The 16053-nt window shown below is 37.6% G+C and overlaps 1 protein-coding gene across 18 annotated transcripts in view; it reads right to left on the reverse strand.

Moving 5' to 3' along the window:
- Nucleotides 1–11381: 11381 nt before the first annotated feature.
- Nucleotides 11382–16053, reverse strand: part of LOC133847019 (uncharacterized) — a 139677-nt gene continuing 135005 nt past the window's right edge. For all 18 annotated transcript variants that reach the window (XM_062281740.1, XM_062281733.1, XM_062281734.1 and 15 more), the window contains one exon: nt 11382–15125. In XM_062281740.1, the coding sequence (XP_062137724.1) occupies nt 12069–15125 (3057 nt within the window). In that variant the 3' untranslated portion in view covers nt 11382–12068. The remainder of the gene's footprint in view (nt 15126–16053) is intronic.

Consider the following 16053-nt stretch of genomic DNA (forward strand, 5'->3'; position numbering starts at 1 on the left):
GCTGCTGCTGCTTAGGCTGAGACGGAGATGGAGATGGAGACGGAGACGGAGTGCGAGTGAGCATGAAAGCGCAAGTGAGAGACAGACTAGAGTGCAAAATTTGTACCGTTAAGCCAACGAAAGCATTGCAGACGTGAGTGAGAGCGTCAATTGCTGAGAGAGAGCGAGTGCGATCGCGAGAGAGGGAGAGGGAGACAGACAAAGTGAGAGCACGCGAATGAGAGCGAGAGTGAGCCAAAGCAAGTGCAGTAGCAGTCAACACAGAGTGAACGCTGTCAAAAAAATTAAAAAATAAAATAAAACTAAAACTACAAAAACAAAAAAAAAAAAAGAAAAATGAAATACAAGAAATCCCTGCGTCATCGACGATGTTGTAATAGGCAAAAGCATTTTGTTAAACGAATGTCGTTGTCACTATTGTTGCCATTGTTGTTGTTGTTGTTGTTGCTGCTTCATGTTTGATGTTATGCGACCGCAAAAACCAAAACCAAAAAAAGAAGACCAACAAAATGAATCGCAACGAAAGAAAGAAAGAAGCAAAAGAGGGACAAACGAAATGAGTTCAACTGTTGTGAGCACATCTTGAAGTGACTTAACTCGCAATTGAGTGAGATTACGAGATAAGGAACTAATAAGTGAAATGAGTGATAATGCAAAATGCAAAATGCAAAAATGATCATTAAATACGTGATGGGAATGAACAAAAAAACTTAAAAGAAATTAAATAAATAGCATTGAATAACAACAACCGTGTTCCTGTAATGAATAATGAATACATCATCGGCTACAATGATTAACAAAAGTGTTTATGCCAACTAAGTCGAGAGAATAGGCCAAGTTTAACTAATTACCACAAACTAAGAAGTAAACTTGACTAAAATACGTGATCAAAGAATATAAGTTAAACAATTCAAGTTAAGCAGTCCAAATAGATAGTGTAAATGCATTTGCGGTTTTGTGGTTTTATTGAATGTTATATTTATATTTTAGTATTTTTGTATTATATTTGAAGAATATGGTTTTATTGAATACGGTATGTTTATACTTAATATTATTGCGGTAAATTCGTGGTATATTTAAAAAATATGGTTTTATTGAATATGGTATTTATTAGTTTAGTACTTTTGTGGTATATTTTAAGAATATGGTTTTATTGAATACGGTATGTATATATTTATACCCGCTACCCATAGGATAGAAGGGTATTATAACTTTGTGCCGGCAGGAAATGTATGTAACAGGTAGAAGGAGACATCTCCGACCCTATAAAGTATATATATTCTTGATCAGCGTCAACAGCCGAGACGATCTAGCCATGTCCGTCTGTCCGTCTGTGTGTCTGTGTGTCTGTCCGTCCGTCCGTATGAACACCTAGATCTCAGAGACTATAAGATTTTTTTTATGTTTGCACGCAGATCAAGTTTGTTTTAAATTTTTGCCACGCCCACTTCCGCCCCCGCAAATCAAAAAAATCGAATAACAAGCGTAATTTTAAAGCTAGAGTTTCAAATTTTGGTATATATAATATAAAACTACAGTAGTTATGATTCCTGAAAATTTGGTTGCGATCAGATAAAAATAAAAAGTTATTAAAGAAATACTTTTGTATGGGTAAAAACGCCTACTTACTAGGGGTCTTAGTTGGTTTGGCTGACAATCTGGTATATTGAGCCGTCTATGGTATATTTTGAATGCGGTACTATATCGATATACCACATATACCATTTGGTATATTTTTTAGTATTTTTGCAGCATATTTGGTATATTTTGAGAATAATACCGCAAAATATATTGCTTTTATTCAAAATGGGTAGCGGGTATCTCACAGTCGAGTACACTCGACTGTAGCTTTCTTACTTGTTTAGTATTATTGCGGTAAATTTGTGGTATATTTTAAGAATATGGTTTTATTGAATATGGTATTTATTAGTTTAGTATTTTTGTGGTATATTTTAAGAATATGGTTTTATTGAAAATGTGTACGTATCTGTAGTATCTCAAAGTCGAGCACACTAGAGTTGAAATTTGATTTATTATTCGCAATGCTTATTGACTAATTATTTTTGTACTTTATGGTCTTTATTTTTAATGTAGAATAATATCGATATACCATGTTGGTATTTTTTGCGGTTTTGTGGTTTTATTGAATGTTATATTTATATTTTAGTATTTTTGTGGAATATTTTAGGAATATGGTTTTATTGAAAATGTGTACGGAGTATCTCAAAGTCGAGCACACTACTATAGAGTTGAAATTTGATTTATTGTTCACAGCGCTGATTGACTAATTATTTTTTACCTTTTCGTATTTACTGTATTAAATGATTTTAATATTTATAAATTTACATTTTCTACTTCTCTTTTCTTTGCAGCAAATATAATTGAAAAAGTGAATAATATAGTTAATAAAATTGTATGTGAGGTGAGTGTTTGCTTAATGTTATACATTTTGGTTTTTATCACTCGTATGAATAGCTGAAAGTTAAAGGGAAGAAGAGGGGAGAATAAAGATAAGCCGAGCTAAGCGAATAAGTGAATAAACGAAGCAATCGAAGCGCACAGATCGCATCAATCATGGAGCCCAAAGGGGCCTCAATACTGTGACAAATGAATGATCTCTTAATTAGCGTGTTTAACACACCGTTAAGATCATTAATCTAATATTTATGCGCCTTTAATATTTCGGTAATTAATTTAGTTGTTGTTTTTGGTATCTGAATGCATTCATTTGTGGCTAAACGAAAACGAAACATTCAAGAAAAACCAAAACACAATGTGGCAACTTGCTTTTTGAGTTTGCTTTACTGTTGCGCTTTATTGTTGTTGACCTGTTTACACTCATACACACTCACAATCGGACTCACACCTGTGATTCGGTTTTGCTGTTGCACGTTGCAAGCAAGTTGAATCCCAGAGCTCCCAATTTCGAGCAGAGCTGCAAACAAGCACAGCAAACAACGACAACGACAAAGTTGTCATATCACAACCTCTCTCTCTCTTATTGTTGTTCCTCTCTCTGTCTCTGTTACTCACTCGATTTCCCTCTCTCTCTCTCTCTCTCTCTCTCTCGAGCTCTCTTTGAAAACATTGTGTAATTTGTCGTTAGAGAAAAACAACAAAGATCTCCAAATGTCGTGCAATGCTTTTTCAATTTTCCAAATTACACGAAAAGCTGAGGAGGGAAAAAAAATCATCAAGTTAAGTTTAAGTTAAGGCACATGTAACTGTGCAACTCGCTGTCTGCTTTAACTTTACCGTTAGCTTTTGTGGCAGTTGTCGCTTCGTTTTAGCCGACGACAATCGCCAAACCAGTTCTTAAGATCTCATACTACAAGAAAAAACCACACAAAACTACGATAAAATGCTGCCAAAAAGTGCAGCATGAATGCTGGAATTCTCCGCTGAAGAATTGAGATGAATACGACTTGAGCTGCATAGTGAATGGTTGTCTGTGAGTGTATTCACAGCTCTGAGTGTCTGTCTTCTGTCTGTGTGTGCAAAGGGTAAACAATGTGCGCGTTTTTTTTTTTTTTTTTTTTTCTTCTTGGAAGATGCTACCAGAAGCAATGTAGTTCGACATCAGATTGCAGTGACGGGGTGATCGGTGATCGTGAATTAAGGTAGACATATAGAAACAGGTTTACAGTTTATTACCAAAATTACATGAAAAGGGAAAAGGTAGCGAAAACTAAAATACAGCTATAGCAATGTAATCATTTTAGTAACATACACAGAGGAAAAACTAGATTCGATCTTAAAAAGATGAATCTTGAAAAAAATATATAATAATATAGGTTCTGATTCATATACAAATTGAATATATACTCAATTTTTATAATTTTATAAATAGTTCTAAAAACTACTTTTTCAAAACATAAATTTTAAAAAGCTTTATTTATTTTTGAAAAAGGTTTTCAATTCTATAGAATTTATCATTATATTAATATTACTTTATCTGAAATCTAATTTAAAAATGATATTTCTTAATTCTCTTTCCCAATTACATACTTTTTTCATTCAATTTTCGAATTAATGTTTTCAAAAATATAATTCGATTCAATGCCCAATAAAAGTTCAACAAAGAGTGAGAGAAGAAGAAAAGTAACGGACTAAAAGAGAGGGTGAAAGATGGGCTGAGCTAAAGGCGTGCAAAGTAGAGATGTGAATGAAGAGAAAGAGAGAGAAAGATGCAAATGAAATCTCGAAAGACGTATGTAAATGGGCATGTAAGTGAATTTGAGGTTAGGGACTGTCATGTGAATAGCATTCGTATTCGTATTCGTATTCATTTACGTATATTCGTATATTGTAATGCTGTCAGCGGCGACAAACCTGTCGTTGGTGGACCCAACGTCTGGATCGTCTTAGCTCTGGGCCCGGTCTCATATTTTAATGAGAAAAGTGAAAGTGTCAAGAAAAAAGAAGATATAAAAAAAAAAAAAAAAAAGACCCCACCAACAACAACGAGATGAAATGTTTAACTTAACAGTGAATAAATAATAAAGTGCTACTAAAAGAAAAAAAAAACCGAATGCAAATACCGAGTATATTCGTAAATACACAAGTTTGACAGCCATTCAACGGGGCGAATCGGAATCGAATCATTGTAAATGACATTTCGGGGGACTCATTTCTTACAGCACTGTGCATTCTACGCACAGTGGTTGAAAAATAATTTGAAAATGTGTCAGTTAAATGCGAAGAGTTAATTGACCAACTTATAAAACAAAATGATGGTATAAAATGCTTTGTTTTATCTTTGTAATTTAAATCCAAATAAAGTTTTGAATTAAGATTAAAAATGAGAAACAAATTATTGAAGTTGCTTCAACAATGAATAAAATCAACGTTTATAATCATGTTAATTAATTCCCAAAATTGAACGTTAAATGGTTTTATGTTCTGTTTGTTCGTCTGCATTATGTCATAAATAAATAAATACTCTCGAGACTCTCTCTCTCCTTTCTAAATAGCTGATCCAGTGTATTTGGGTTAGGTTCAAGCTCAACTCAAGTTATATAATTCAAATTAAATGCGGACTTTTATGTGTATATATTTTCACTTATTTTCTTCGTCGTCTTCTTTGAGGCAAACTTCAACTTTTAGTTGACGTTTAACTTCAAGCTTCACATAGAAGAGAAATCTTTTATTTTATTTAAATATTTTATGACCGCTGTTTTTTTTTTTTGCTTTTATGAATGAAATTCATTTTGTTGGGATCTGCCGCATCATGATGATGCGAACGATGCAGAACTTGATGAAGAAAGAGACACCAATTAAAAATGAAAGAGTTCAACAATGAGCCTAAAACTTGTCGATCCTCCCTATCGATAAATTTTGCATCTTTTGCTTGAAAGTTGTCAACAATCAGAAATTATGTTCAAATAAATAGAAGAGTGGTAGAGTAATATCAATATTGAGTTAATTAATTATGAAATTAAGTAATAAATTAGATGTTTTTTGTTAGTTATCGATAAAGTTTTCGATTAACGATAGTCTTTATTTTTATAAAACTAAACCAAATAAATGAGTAAGAATGTTATTTGGAACAAAGAGTTTAGAAAAGTCCACATATTGATATAATCGAGAAAAGCAATTATCGATTATTTATCGATCGACTTTATTTTAGTGAAACTAAACCAAATAAATAAATAATGAACTAGTTTGGAGCAGAGTTTAGAACGAGTCATATACCGGTATCATCGTGAAAAGCAATTATCGATTATTTATCGATTGGCAGCTACATTATCTGAGAGCTCTGCTAGAGTATGGAAACAGTTGCAAAAGAGGTCAAAGTACATGGCACTTGAGTGCGATGGGGTCATCGCATAACGGTTACATCAGGTTTTCACACATTGACCATGAACGCATTTCACGTCAAGGAGAGAAAACAAAACAAAAACAAAACCAAAAAAACACTATGCAATGTTACAACAACGTGTTGAACTCAAACTGTTGAACTGAAACTGAAGTTGAAACTAAAACTGAAACTGAACTAAATGCCGTTGATTTTTCTTTCGTCGTAACAGATTTTTATGATTATTATAGTTTTGTTTAGTCGTTTTTGTTGTTGTTGTTGTTGTATTTTTTTTTTTTTGATAATTACTTCATTTGCAATCTTCATGTGAAGCAATAGAAGAAACCGCCGTTAATTAAAAACGCAAACGCGAACAGAGAGAAGCAAATGAGCGCAGATTGCTTCAAATCCCGCGAAGATGATGGAGACACACACATCAAAGGGAGGGGGGTGGGGAGGGGAGGAGTTGGGAGGCAAGCTAAGCAGTTTCAGTGTCAGCGCGTAGTTAAGGAGGAAGCTGTGCCCAGGTAGAGGTCAGCGGGGGAAGGCGGAGGGCGGAGGCTGGATGGTTTTGTTACAACAGCAACGGCGCCAAAAAATATATTTTCACTTGACTTTTGCGGGATGGGATGTCGTCTTTTTTTTGTTTTTTTGTTTTTGTTTTTGTTGTGTCGGTTTTTAATGGTTCCCCGCGCGAAGTTCAGTTCACAGCGTTATATGATGATTGGGTGGAGAGAGGAGGAAAGGGGGAAGAGGGAAGGTAAATGCTTATACAACAAAGAGAAAATTGACAATAAGACAAAAGCGTAAGAAAGCCCAGGCGAAAAATGCAATGTCACTTACCCATTAATAACCCAAGGCAGCTGTAAAACAACACAAACAATATGAATATAAAAAAACTAGCGCACGACTCGCATCACGTCCAACAAGATAACACCTGAATCGTTGGAGGAGGAGGTGGAGAGGCAGCAACATTTTGATGTCATTGATTAACTGTCGCCAGCCAGGAAACTATTTCAAGATCGGTAACAGTTTTGAAATTTTGAATTTAGCACAGTCGACTGCTTACAAGCAGTTCACGTGCATGCCGCATGACATACAGGGAGATTGCGGTTGCCAAGAACATTCATAGCTACACTACTGCCAAAGATGGCGCCACCTTCAGTTGCACAGATGGCGCTCACTACCGTCGAGAACCTTAGCAGTTACATTTATGCGATCAAAGATGGCGCCAGCCTTTTTGCGGTTACTGCCACGCAGATGGCGCCACTAGAAAATGAAAAACAGCAGCGCGTTCTTTTCAAAATTTCTGTTTAATTCATAATGCTCTTTGTTTTTGCTTATATACATATTGAAGTATACATATTTAGATATATATATATATATATACATACATATATTGTGTATATATGGGCCATACATAGAGCAGTTTTCAGTGGTAGTTTCAAACCAATGTACAATACACATTTAATGCATTTCTTTGAACGCAAAAGGTACGCAACGAAATGTTTACAACGTTATATTCTTTTCGGGGTTTCTTTTGTGTTTACTTTAGTTTACTGTTAGCATGTGTGTGTTTGTGTTTTTCAAGTTTGTAGTCTGCTAGTTAGAGAGACAGTTGGAAATAGTGCTCAATTTCGTTATTGGCTTCTTTTGGTTTGTGTCATTATTATTCTTATCAATATTATTATTAATATTTATTCTCATGTTTCATTCCTTTCTTGGCTAAAAGCAAAATTTATATTTTATTCGTTCAAATTGCTATATAATTTATTTTATATTGTATTTTTTTTTTTACTTTTTCGTGCAGCTTCGGCAACGTTTTTGTTTTTTATATTTTTTTCTAATTAACTTATGTTTTGTAGCCCTTTTACCTAATTATTAATCAACAAGAAAAAAAAACTCACTTTATATTTGTTGTTTTGTTTTTTTTTGTAGTAATTTTTTGTTTTCGGTTTTTTCTTTGGTTTCTTTTGTTTTGTTTTATAGTGCGGGGTCTTACATGCTCTCAAAAAAGTGTATTCGTTTTATCCATATCCAAGCAGCTAAGTTAAAAAATTACAAAAAAAAAATTCATTCGAAACTACCAGCGCATTAACCTATAAAGATGTTACGTGTTGGGTTTTATGTACTTTTATTAGTAGGCTTAAGTAAATATCATTTAATTTTAGTTTTATTATTATTATTATGTAGTTTCATCAAGTGTTTAGTGTTTATTATGTGTAAATGTGTGTGTGTCTCTGTGTGTTATTTTTTTCAATTCAAAAATGATTTATTTTTTGTTGTTTGTTTGCTTGCTCTGCTACTTCCTCTACTTCAATTAAACTATTCTTCAGATGGGCGCACTTTTTCGTAATTTTGAAATGATTTAAATGTTTTTTTTTTCGGAAATTCAAATTTACTCTTGAAATCTGCAGTTTGTGTAATTATTATACCCGCTACTCATAGGCTAAAAGGGTTTGCTTTGGCTGACAATTTGGTATATTTTTCACTCAATGGTATATATATTGAACGTAGTATTTATCAATATACCAAAAACATGGCATTTGGCGTATTTTTAGTATTTTAAGTAATTTTGTGGTACATTAATTCGACATATTTTTGCGGTATATTAATTCGATATATTTGAAGAATAAAACCGCACTGTTTTACGTTTATTCAAAATGGGTAGCGGGTATCTCACAGTCGAGCACACTCGATTGTAGCTTGTTTTATATTTTCTACTCTGACAGCATTTAATTTGTTTTCACAACACTCAACTGGCATTTAAATGCTGCACATATTTTATATTTTTATAGTTGAAAAGTCCTTTAAATATGCTTTAAAAATACTGCCCATTGTTTTTATGAACTGGGTAAAATTTTGAAATAGTTTCGTAAAATTTGAAATACGCTTTTGACTGCACGAATATTTTTCTAGATACAAGCGTTTAAATTAGCTGTGTTAAAGTTACATAATTTTAAATGAAATTACATCTTTTTTTGTGTTTACTGCTGCCCATCTGTTTGCTGTGTTAGAGAGAGAGAGAGAGAGAGAGAGATAGTGAGAGTGAGACAGATAAAAAAGACAGAGCTGTTGAGACTTGAAGTTGCTTGCTGCACTGCTTGAGAGTGTTGTGAACTGCTTGGTGAGCAAGCAGTTAAGCAGTTTACCTGCTTCATGAGTGTAGGCTAAGTCACAAAGTGATCGATAAGTATCGATAAATGGCAAAATCGTTAAATATTTTATAAACAGATTGATTGGATTTTTATGCTATCGCTAGATAGAAAAAGAGAAAATATCTGAGAATGAGTTCAAAATTGAGAGAGAGTATTAAAAGTGTATGTGTGTGTGAATGTGTATATGTGTGTGTATAGAGAAGAGCACATGTGGAAGTAGTATAAAGTAGTTCATAAGTATATATCTATATATATGTATATATTTCGTAATTTGTATTTATACATAGATCGTATATTCGTAGAGAAAGGCACAGATGAAATTATTATATAATAATTAAATTTGTTTCAATTTGTTGTTGTTGTTTTTGTTGCTGTTGTATAAATGTGTTTTCGCCCCGATTCGTAATTAGCAATAAAGTTTCTAAGTTCGATTTGTTGCTTTGTGGTGTGTGTATGTGTCTGTGTCTGTGTGTGTGTTGTCAAAAGTTTATCTAAACTTGGGTATGCTATAGATAGTAATCGTTATCGATACTTCTTTTCGATTCTACAAAGAGTGTAAAAAATGCCTTTTCATTTTTTGTTTTTGGAAATTTGTTTTCTTTAGACCATGTTGAGAAATTGACAGTGTTTTCTTCTCCTTCTCCTTCTTATTCATCTTCATCTTCATCTTCATCCTACCGCCTTTTGTGCTGACTTTTTAGGTTAGCTATTGTAATTCGTTGATAATTTCATATATACATATACAGTATATACTCTAGTAGTTAGTTTATAAATTTCACTAATACTTTGCTTTTGTTTTTTTTCTTCTGGTTTATATATAAATGCTACGACATCAAGTTGTTCCGGGGTTCCGACAATTTGTAGAGGGGGGAAATTATAGTTTCTGGCTTTTTTCTTTATATAAATATATTGCAGTAAGGTATATATGTATGTATATTAGTATATTTCAACTATCCATTAAAAGTTTTGACTACGTATGCTACATTTTTAACACTAAATTGTTTTTTTTTGGTTTTGTAGTATTTTCGGTATTTTGCCCGTTTGCCCGTTAGTTTTCTTTTCAACTTCATCTCTGATCTATATAAAAATAAACCTTTGGGTACAGCGATTTATTATCATCGAATAGATAAGGAAAGAGAGTGGGCGCCTTTATTCAGTTTTTTTCTTCTTTTAAACTACACAAACAAGTTAACATACTCTAATTACCCTTACTTTCTGTGTGTGAGATAGAGAGCATAGAGAGTGACAGCACGATTTAGTATTATTCTTTTCGTTTTTCGTTTGGCACAATTTTATTGAAAATGAGCGAGAAAGAGAGCGCGCTCTAGCTGATAGATTGTCCAGTTGTTAGAGGAGGAGAAAGTCACGGAGAGAGACAGAGAGGGAGATAGATAGAGTGAGTTTCCTTCTATTGTTAAGTAACTATGTAAATTCGTTTTCATAAATATTTGTGTCGTTTTCTTATGAAAAGTGGCAACAATGCAGGTTTTCTTTTTTTGGTATTTTTTTTTGGTAGTACTTTGGTATGTTTTGTTTGTTTAGTATTTTTGTGTGTATCATCTTAACGAGCTAAACTTGATATTGCTTATCAATGTGTGAATACTGCATCAGCTTTTGTTTTTGTTATCGTTAATCGTTATCGTTTTGACTAGACTACATAAAATACAATACAATACAATACAATACGATCCAATACAATACAATTCAATACAATACAGTACAATGCAATACACATCAGATGCCCTATATATACATATTCTAGAGGTTGTGTGTGTAGTGTAGATACATTTAGTATTTGGATTCTTCTCATCTCATCGCTTTTGTCGTTTTACTTGTTTGTATATAGTTTATATAAATGTTTAAACTTTAAGAGCTAATCACAGAGTTGATGATTTTTTTTTTGTTCACAATTTCCATCATGTATGCACGTACTCTCTTATATATATATATATAGATCTCGTATATATATTATTATGTATAACTGTATATATATTTATATCGCATATAACGCTTGTTTTTCTTTTTTGTATACACACATACATATATATCAGTTTCATTTATCGATATTGGTTTGAAACGGAAAACGCTCTATACAACATTTTGTGTGTTCTTTGTTCTGTGTTATCGATAAGTTTTTTTGATACCTTTTCGCATTGTGTTGCTAAACTTATGAAAACCGTAGATTGCACTAAAAACAGTTGACATTTTCATTTATTTGTAATTTTATTTTCGTATTGACCACTTTTTGTTTTTTTGGTTAGAGAACGCTCTAGTTTTGAGAAGTAATCGTTATCGTTATCGTTACGTTAATTGTTTTACAGTTACAGTTTACAGTTTTACAGTTTACAGTTAACGCCCTAAACGCTAATGAGTAATTTTATCGTTAATCGTTTATCGTTACCATTAATTGCTTATGAACTAACGGGTTTTCTTTTTTTTGTGGGTTTTAGTTTTTCTTTCTTCAAACTGAGCACTTGGAAAATTCCCTAAAGTTAGCACAGGCTACAGTTACATGTGTGTGTGTGTGTGTGTGGTGTAATTGTGTGTGAGAGAGATAGACATAGTGTGTGTCAGGCTTATTTCCTCAATTCGATAGTTATCGATAACAATTTGCGTGATGAATTTGTAGATGTAAGACTAAAGGGAGTATGTTAAGCGAAAGGAGTGTCAACTATCTAAGACTGATGAGACTATTTTGTCTTGCTTCGTAAATTTATCGTCATCGATAACATACTGAATAGCAAATTATAAATTTAATTAATAACAATTTCAGTTAGAGTTCATCGGGAGACCATTTTATCGATATCTATAAGAGTTCTGGGGAATTTGAAGTTATGTTGGCCAAATTGATTGTTATCGATAATACATTTAATAGTAAATTATAATCGATAGACTTCAGCAAGCAAGTTTATCGAATCGAAGGCTAGAAAATGAGGGGGAAAGCAAAGTTTGTCGAGTGTCTATTAATGTATTGGGCAAACTTGTCGTTATCGATAACACTTTCAGATGAAAGCAAGCCGAACTCTCCGTGAAATGTGTGTAGCGTGTGTGAGTGAGAGTGTGTGTGGCTTGTATGTGTAAAAGAGTGAGATAGAGATAAAGATAGCTTAAGTTTAGTCCGTCGATGATTGCGGCGATTTGACGAGCAACAGCTCATTGTAGTCGCTGTCCTCGTTGCCGCACTGATCCCGCTGATCCATGCGACGTCGCTCGCTGATGATGCGCAGGATGTCCGCTGAGTCTGACTTACTCAACGCTGGCGCATCGCTCACGGGACCGACACTTGCGCTGTTGCTGTTGCCCGAGACATTGAGTGAACCCGAACCGGAACCGGAAGCCGAAGCCGAAGCGGATGCCGAGCCGGAAGCTGAGGCCGAAGCGGAACCACCCGACGATTGAGGTGGCAACGTGGCAACAGCTGCGGGCAACAGCAGCGAATTCTCGTCCATCATGTCGGCATCCTCGTCGAGCGCTTGCTGCTTGAACAGCTGCTTCGTGCTGCCGCTGCGACTGCGCGGCGGCATCGAGCGTGGCACGGACAACAGCAGACTGCTGCGTCCGCCCAGGAGGCAACCCTGATCGACGGACTGTGACCAGCCGAAGGGACGACGCGGTTGCGAATGCTGCTGTTGCTGTGTTACGGTGGGCGTCATATTGATGATGGCCGATGGCGTGATCGATGCTGATGATGATAGGGGCGTGGACTGTGATTGGAGTTGGGACTGAGGCTGGGGCTGAGCATGAGGCTGTTGCTGTTGCTGTTGCTGTGATTGTGGTTGTGGATGTGGCGGCTCTGCTTCGTTGTCGGCATCAGCAGCAGCGGTATCGGCATCGACATCATCGGCATCAGTGCCATCGATGATGCCATCGAGGCGTGGACAACGTGGCACCTCAGCGCTTCGTATGCTGCGCACATCCACATCCAAATCATAGCTGGATGATAATGGACCACCACTGCCACCGCCAACGCTACCGCCGCCTCCATCGGACTCTAGGCTTTCGAAGATGGTGCCGCGTCGATAGTCGAGAGCATCGCCGCCCCACGGCAACGAGTCGCAGCTGGTGCGCTTCGCCTCCAGATTGCGCCTTCTGATGGCCTGTTCGTCGAGCGAACGCTCCTTGGACAATACGCCGCGCTTGCGGAAGCCGGCGGCAGCCGAGGCGCGTCTCCCCCGCCGGCCCAGTGGCGGCAGTTGCAACCCATGACCCTCCGAACCGGAGGCGGTCATTGCACCACCCGTCACGGGGCCAACGCCAAAGGGTTCGCCCAACCGAGCGCCCAGCGCCTGAGGCGTCAGCGCATTGCCCATTTCGGCCAGGCTCAAACCCAAGCCGCTGTGTTGTTGCTGCAGCTGTTGCAGATGCTGTTGCTGCTGCTGCTGCTGCTGCTGTTGGTGTTGCTGCTGCTGCTGCTGCTGCAGTTGTTGTTGTTGGAAGTATTGAATGGTCTGACGACGTCCCGCCGCCGCTGCCGTCGTCGTCATCGATGGCAGAGCAACCAATTGATTGTTGCTGCTGCTGCCTGTGTTGCCACCGGCAGTCGTTAGGCTGGCGGGACTGGGGAACTTTTTATCCAGCGACGGTGTGCTATAGATGAAGTTCTTGGGCAGCGATTTGACTTTGGCCAATGGCCGGGGCGGAGCTGCCGCTTTGCTTTGCGCCTCCGCCAGCTGCTGGCACAGTTTTTGCTCCTGTGCAAACTCCTGTTCGCGGACCAATTCGCGCTCGAGCTCAACCTCCATATCGAGCTCGTCTTCCATTTGCTTGTGGCTCTCCTCGAGGTGTTTCATCAGTACAGCCACGACGACGTTCACTAAAACGAATTGCGCCATAAGAACGAATATCACAAAGAATATGGGAGCAATAACCGAGCTGACGCAACAATTGCGCACACAATCGGCTGCGTCATCGCAATTATCCCTCAGCGTGTCCTTCATGATGCCGTTCCAGTTGTCGCCAGTCGCTACGCGAAACAATGTGAGGAAAGCCATGCCAAAGTTGGCGAAGTGCGCGTGCTCGCCCAGCCCCTGGCACGGTATCTCATCCGAGCACTCCAGACGCCCAAACAGTTCCACGCCCAGCGCCGCAAAGATGAAGAACAGCAAAAAGAACAGCAGTCCCAGATTGCCAACCTGTGGCAACGCCTGCATCACGGTGTCGAGCAACGCTCGAATCCCTTTCGCCATCTTCAGGAGTTTCAACACCCGAGCAATGCGCAGCACTCGCATCACCCGAATGATGGTCGGATTAATCGGTATGATGTTCGTCTCGAGCTCTTCGAGTACAATGCCCACAATGGAGAGGAGAACGATGCCGACATCGAGTTGATTCCATCGATCCTTGAGATACAGACGCCAACCCAGGGCGACCAGTTTCATGTTCGCCTCGAGTATGAAGACAGCGGTGAAGAAATAGTTGAAGATCTTCAGTGCATACTGCAACGGCTTGGGCATCATGTAATACTCCATCGCCATGGTGACCACATTGAGACCGATGACCGCTGCTATCGCCAGATCAAAGTACTTCGAGGTGACGACATTGTGAACAAACATTCGGGTCGGTGAATAGTTTGTGTAATACGGTGGCTCATGCATGCGTCGACGCTTCTTCTCCATTTGCAGTGCTCGCTTCGCGGCACGTCGGATTTTCTCCTCCTTTTCCTGTTCCTCGCGACAGCGATGGAAATTCTCAACGACAACGCCCACAAACATGTTGAGCACAAAGAACCCCACGAGCAGTATGAACGCAATGAAATAGAGCAAACGCCATTCGTTGTAGTTGACAATCGGCTGTTGATCCACACCGACCGCATCGAGTCCGGTGTACATGATGTTGACCCAACCATCGCGGGAGCTTAACACGAAGAGGGACATCAGTGCCTTGCCCAGGTCATCGAAATTGTATTTGCGATTGGTCCAAACGTTGCCGGGTATGCGACGACATTCGTCCGCATTGCGAACGTTCTTGATGTTCTCGCCCTCGCAGTAGAAGAATGTGCCCTTGAAGAGTTGAACGCCTAGGATGCCAAAGATGATGAAGAAGGTGCAACAGATGAGCACAATGTTGCCAATGGGACGCAGGGACGATAAGAGCGTTTGCACGACTAGTTTCAGACCCGGGGCGCGGTTAATCACACGCAGCGGCCTCAGGGAACGAAGTAGCCGAAACACCTGCGAAACAAGAGTGGCAAGAACACGAATCAGTCCAATCGTTTAGTCAAAGCAAAATTGTTTTGTTATCAATCATATCAGATATATGTATATTAAGTCCTTCAACGAGAGATCGCCAGTGGGTGGAAAACTGAAACTGAAACATATATTTTTTTGGTTTTTTCTTTTTTTTTTGCGGTAACATTTGGAGAAACTGAAAATGCAACGGATCGTGACAATTAAGCAAAAGCCAAAAAGAAATGGGAATGAAGTAGATATGTGTGTGTTAGGAACGAGCAGGTTATAAAGGCTTTAAGCGGTGAGCGGCGGGGGTTCGGGGGGCGGATTTCTAACGAGAACGGAACGAGGGACTTTCAAAACGATTTTACATTGAACACATCTGGAAAGTAACGAGATAACGAGATTATGCAAGTGCGGATGTGTAAGAAGTATGCCAATTATATAAGTTTTCTACATGTGGAACGATTGGAATTGGAACATTTATTATATTATATAAGGACTGCACTTCATTTATATGATGACTGAAAAAATTTGAATAAAAGTAGTTAAATGTCTCATAAAATAGCAGCACACGATGGAACGTATGGAATTGAAACAGTAGTATAATGCCTAAGAAAATAATTTGAAATGCAGCTAAACAGCAGACAATGGAACTTGTGGAATTGAAACATCTAGTCATGTAGTTTGCGGAGACGACGGAACGTAATGAATCGGAACATCTGAATAAAGTTGTTTAAAAATTGTCCAAAGGAATGTTTGGAATCGGAATTTCTTTCGTTTTATAGTAAAAAAGTAGTTGCATTGCCCGGAACTGTAGGAATTGAAACACGCATTTTATGGTCCAAATGTAACAACCTCAAAAACCTGAATAACTTTGGCGAGATATAGAATCGGAAATTAATCTAAAATTGAATCCGATTATTATTTC

Source organism: Drosophila sulfurigaster, chromosome X (assembly GCF_023558435.1).
Source record: "Drosophila sulfurigaster albostrigata strain 15112-1811.04 chromosome X, ASM2355843v2, whole genome shotgun sequence".
Lineage (NCBI taxonomy): Eukaryota > Metazoa > Arthropoda > Insecta > Diptera > Drosophilidae > Drosophila > Drosophila sulfurigaster.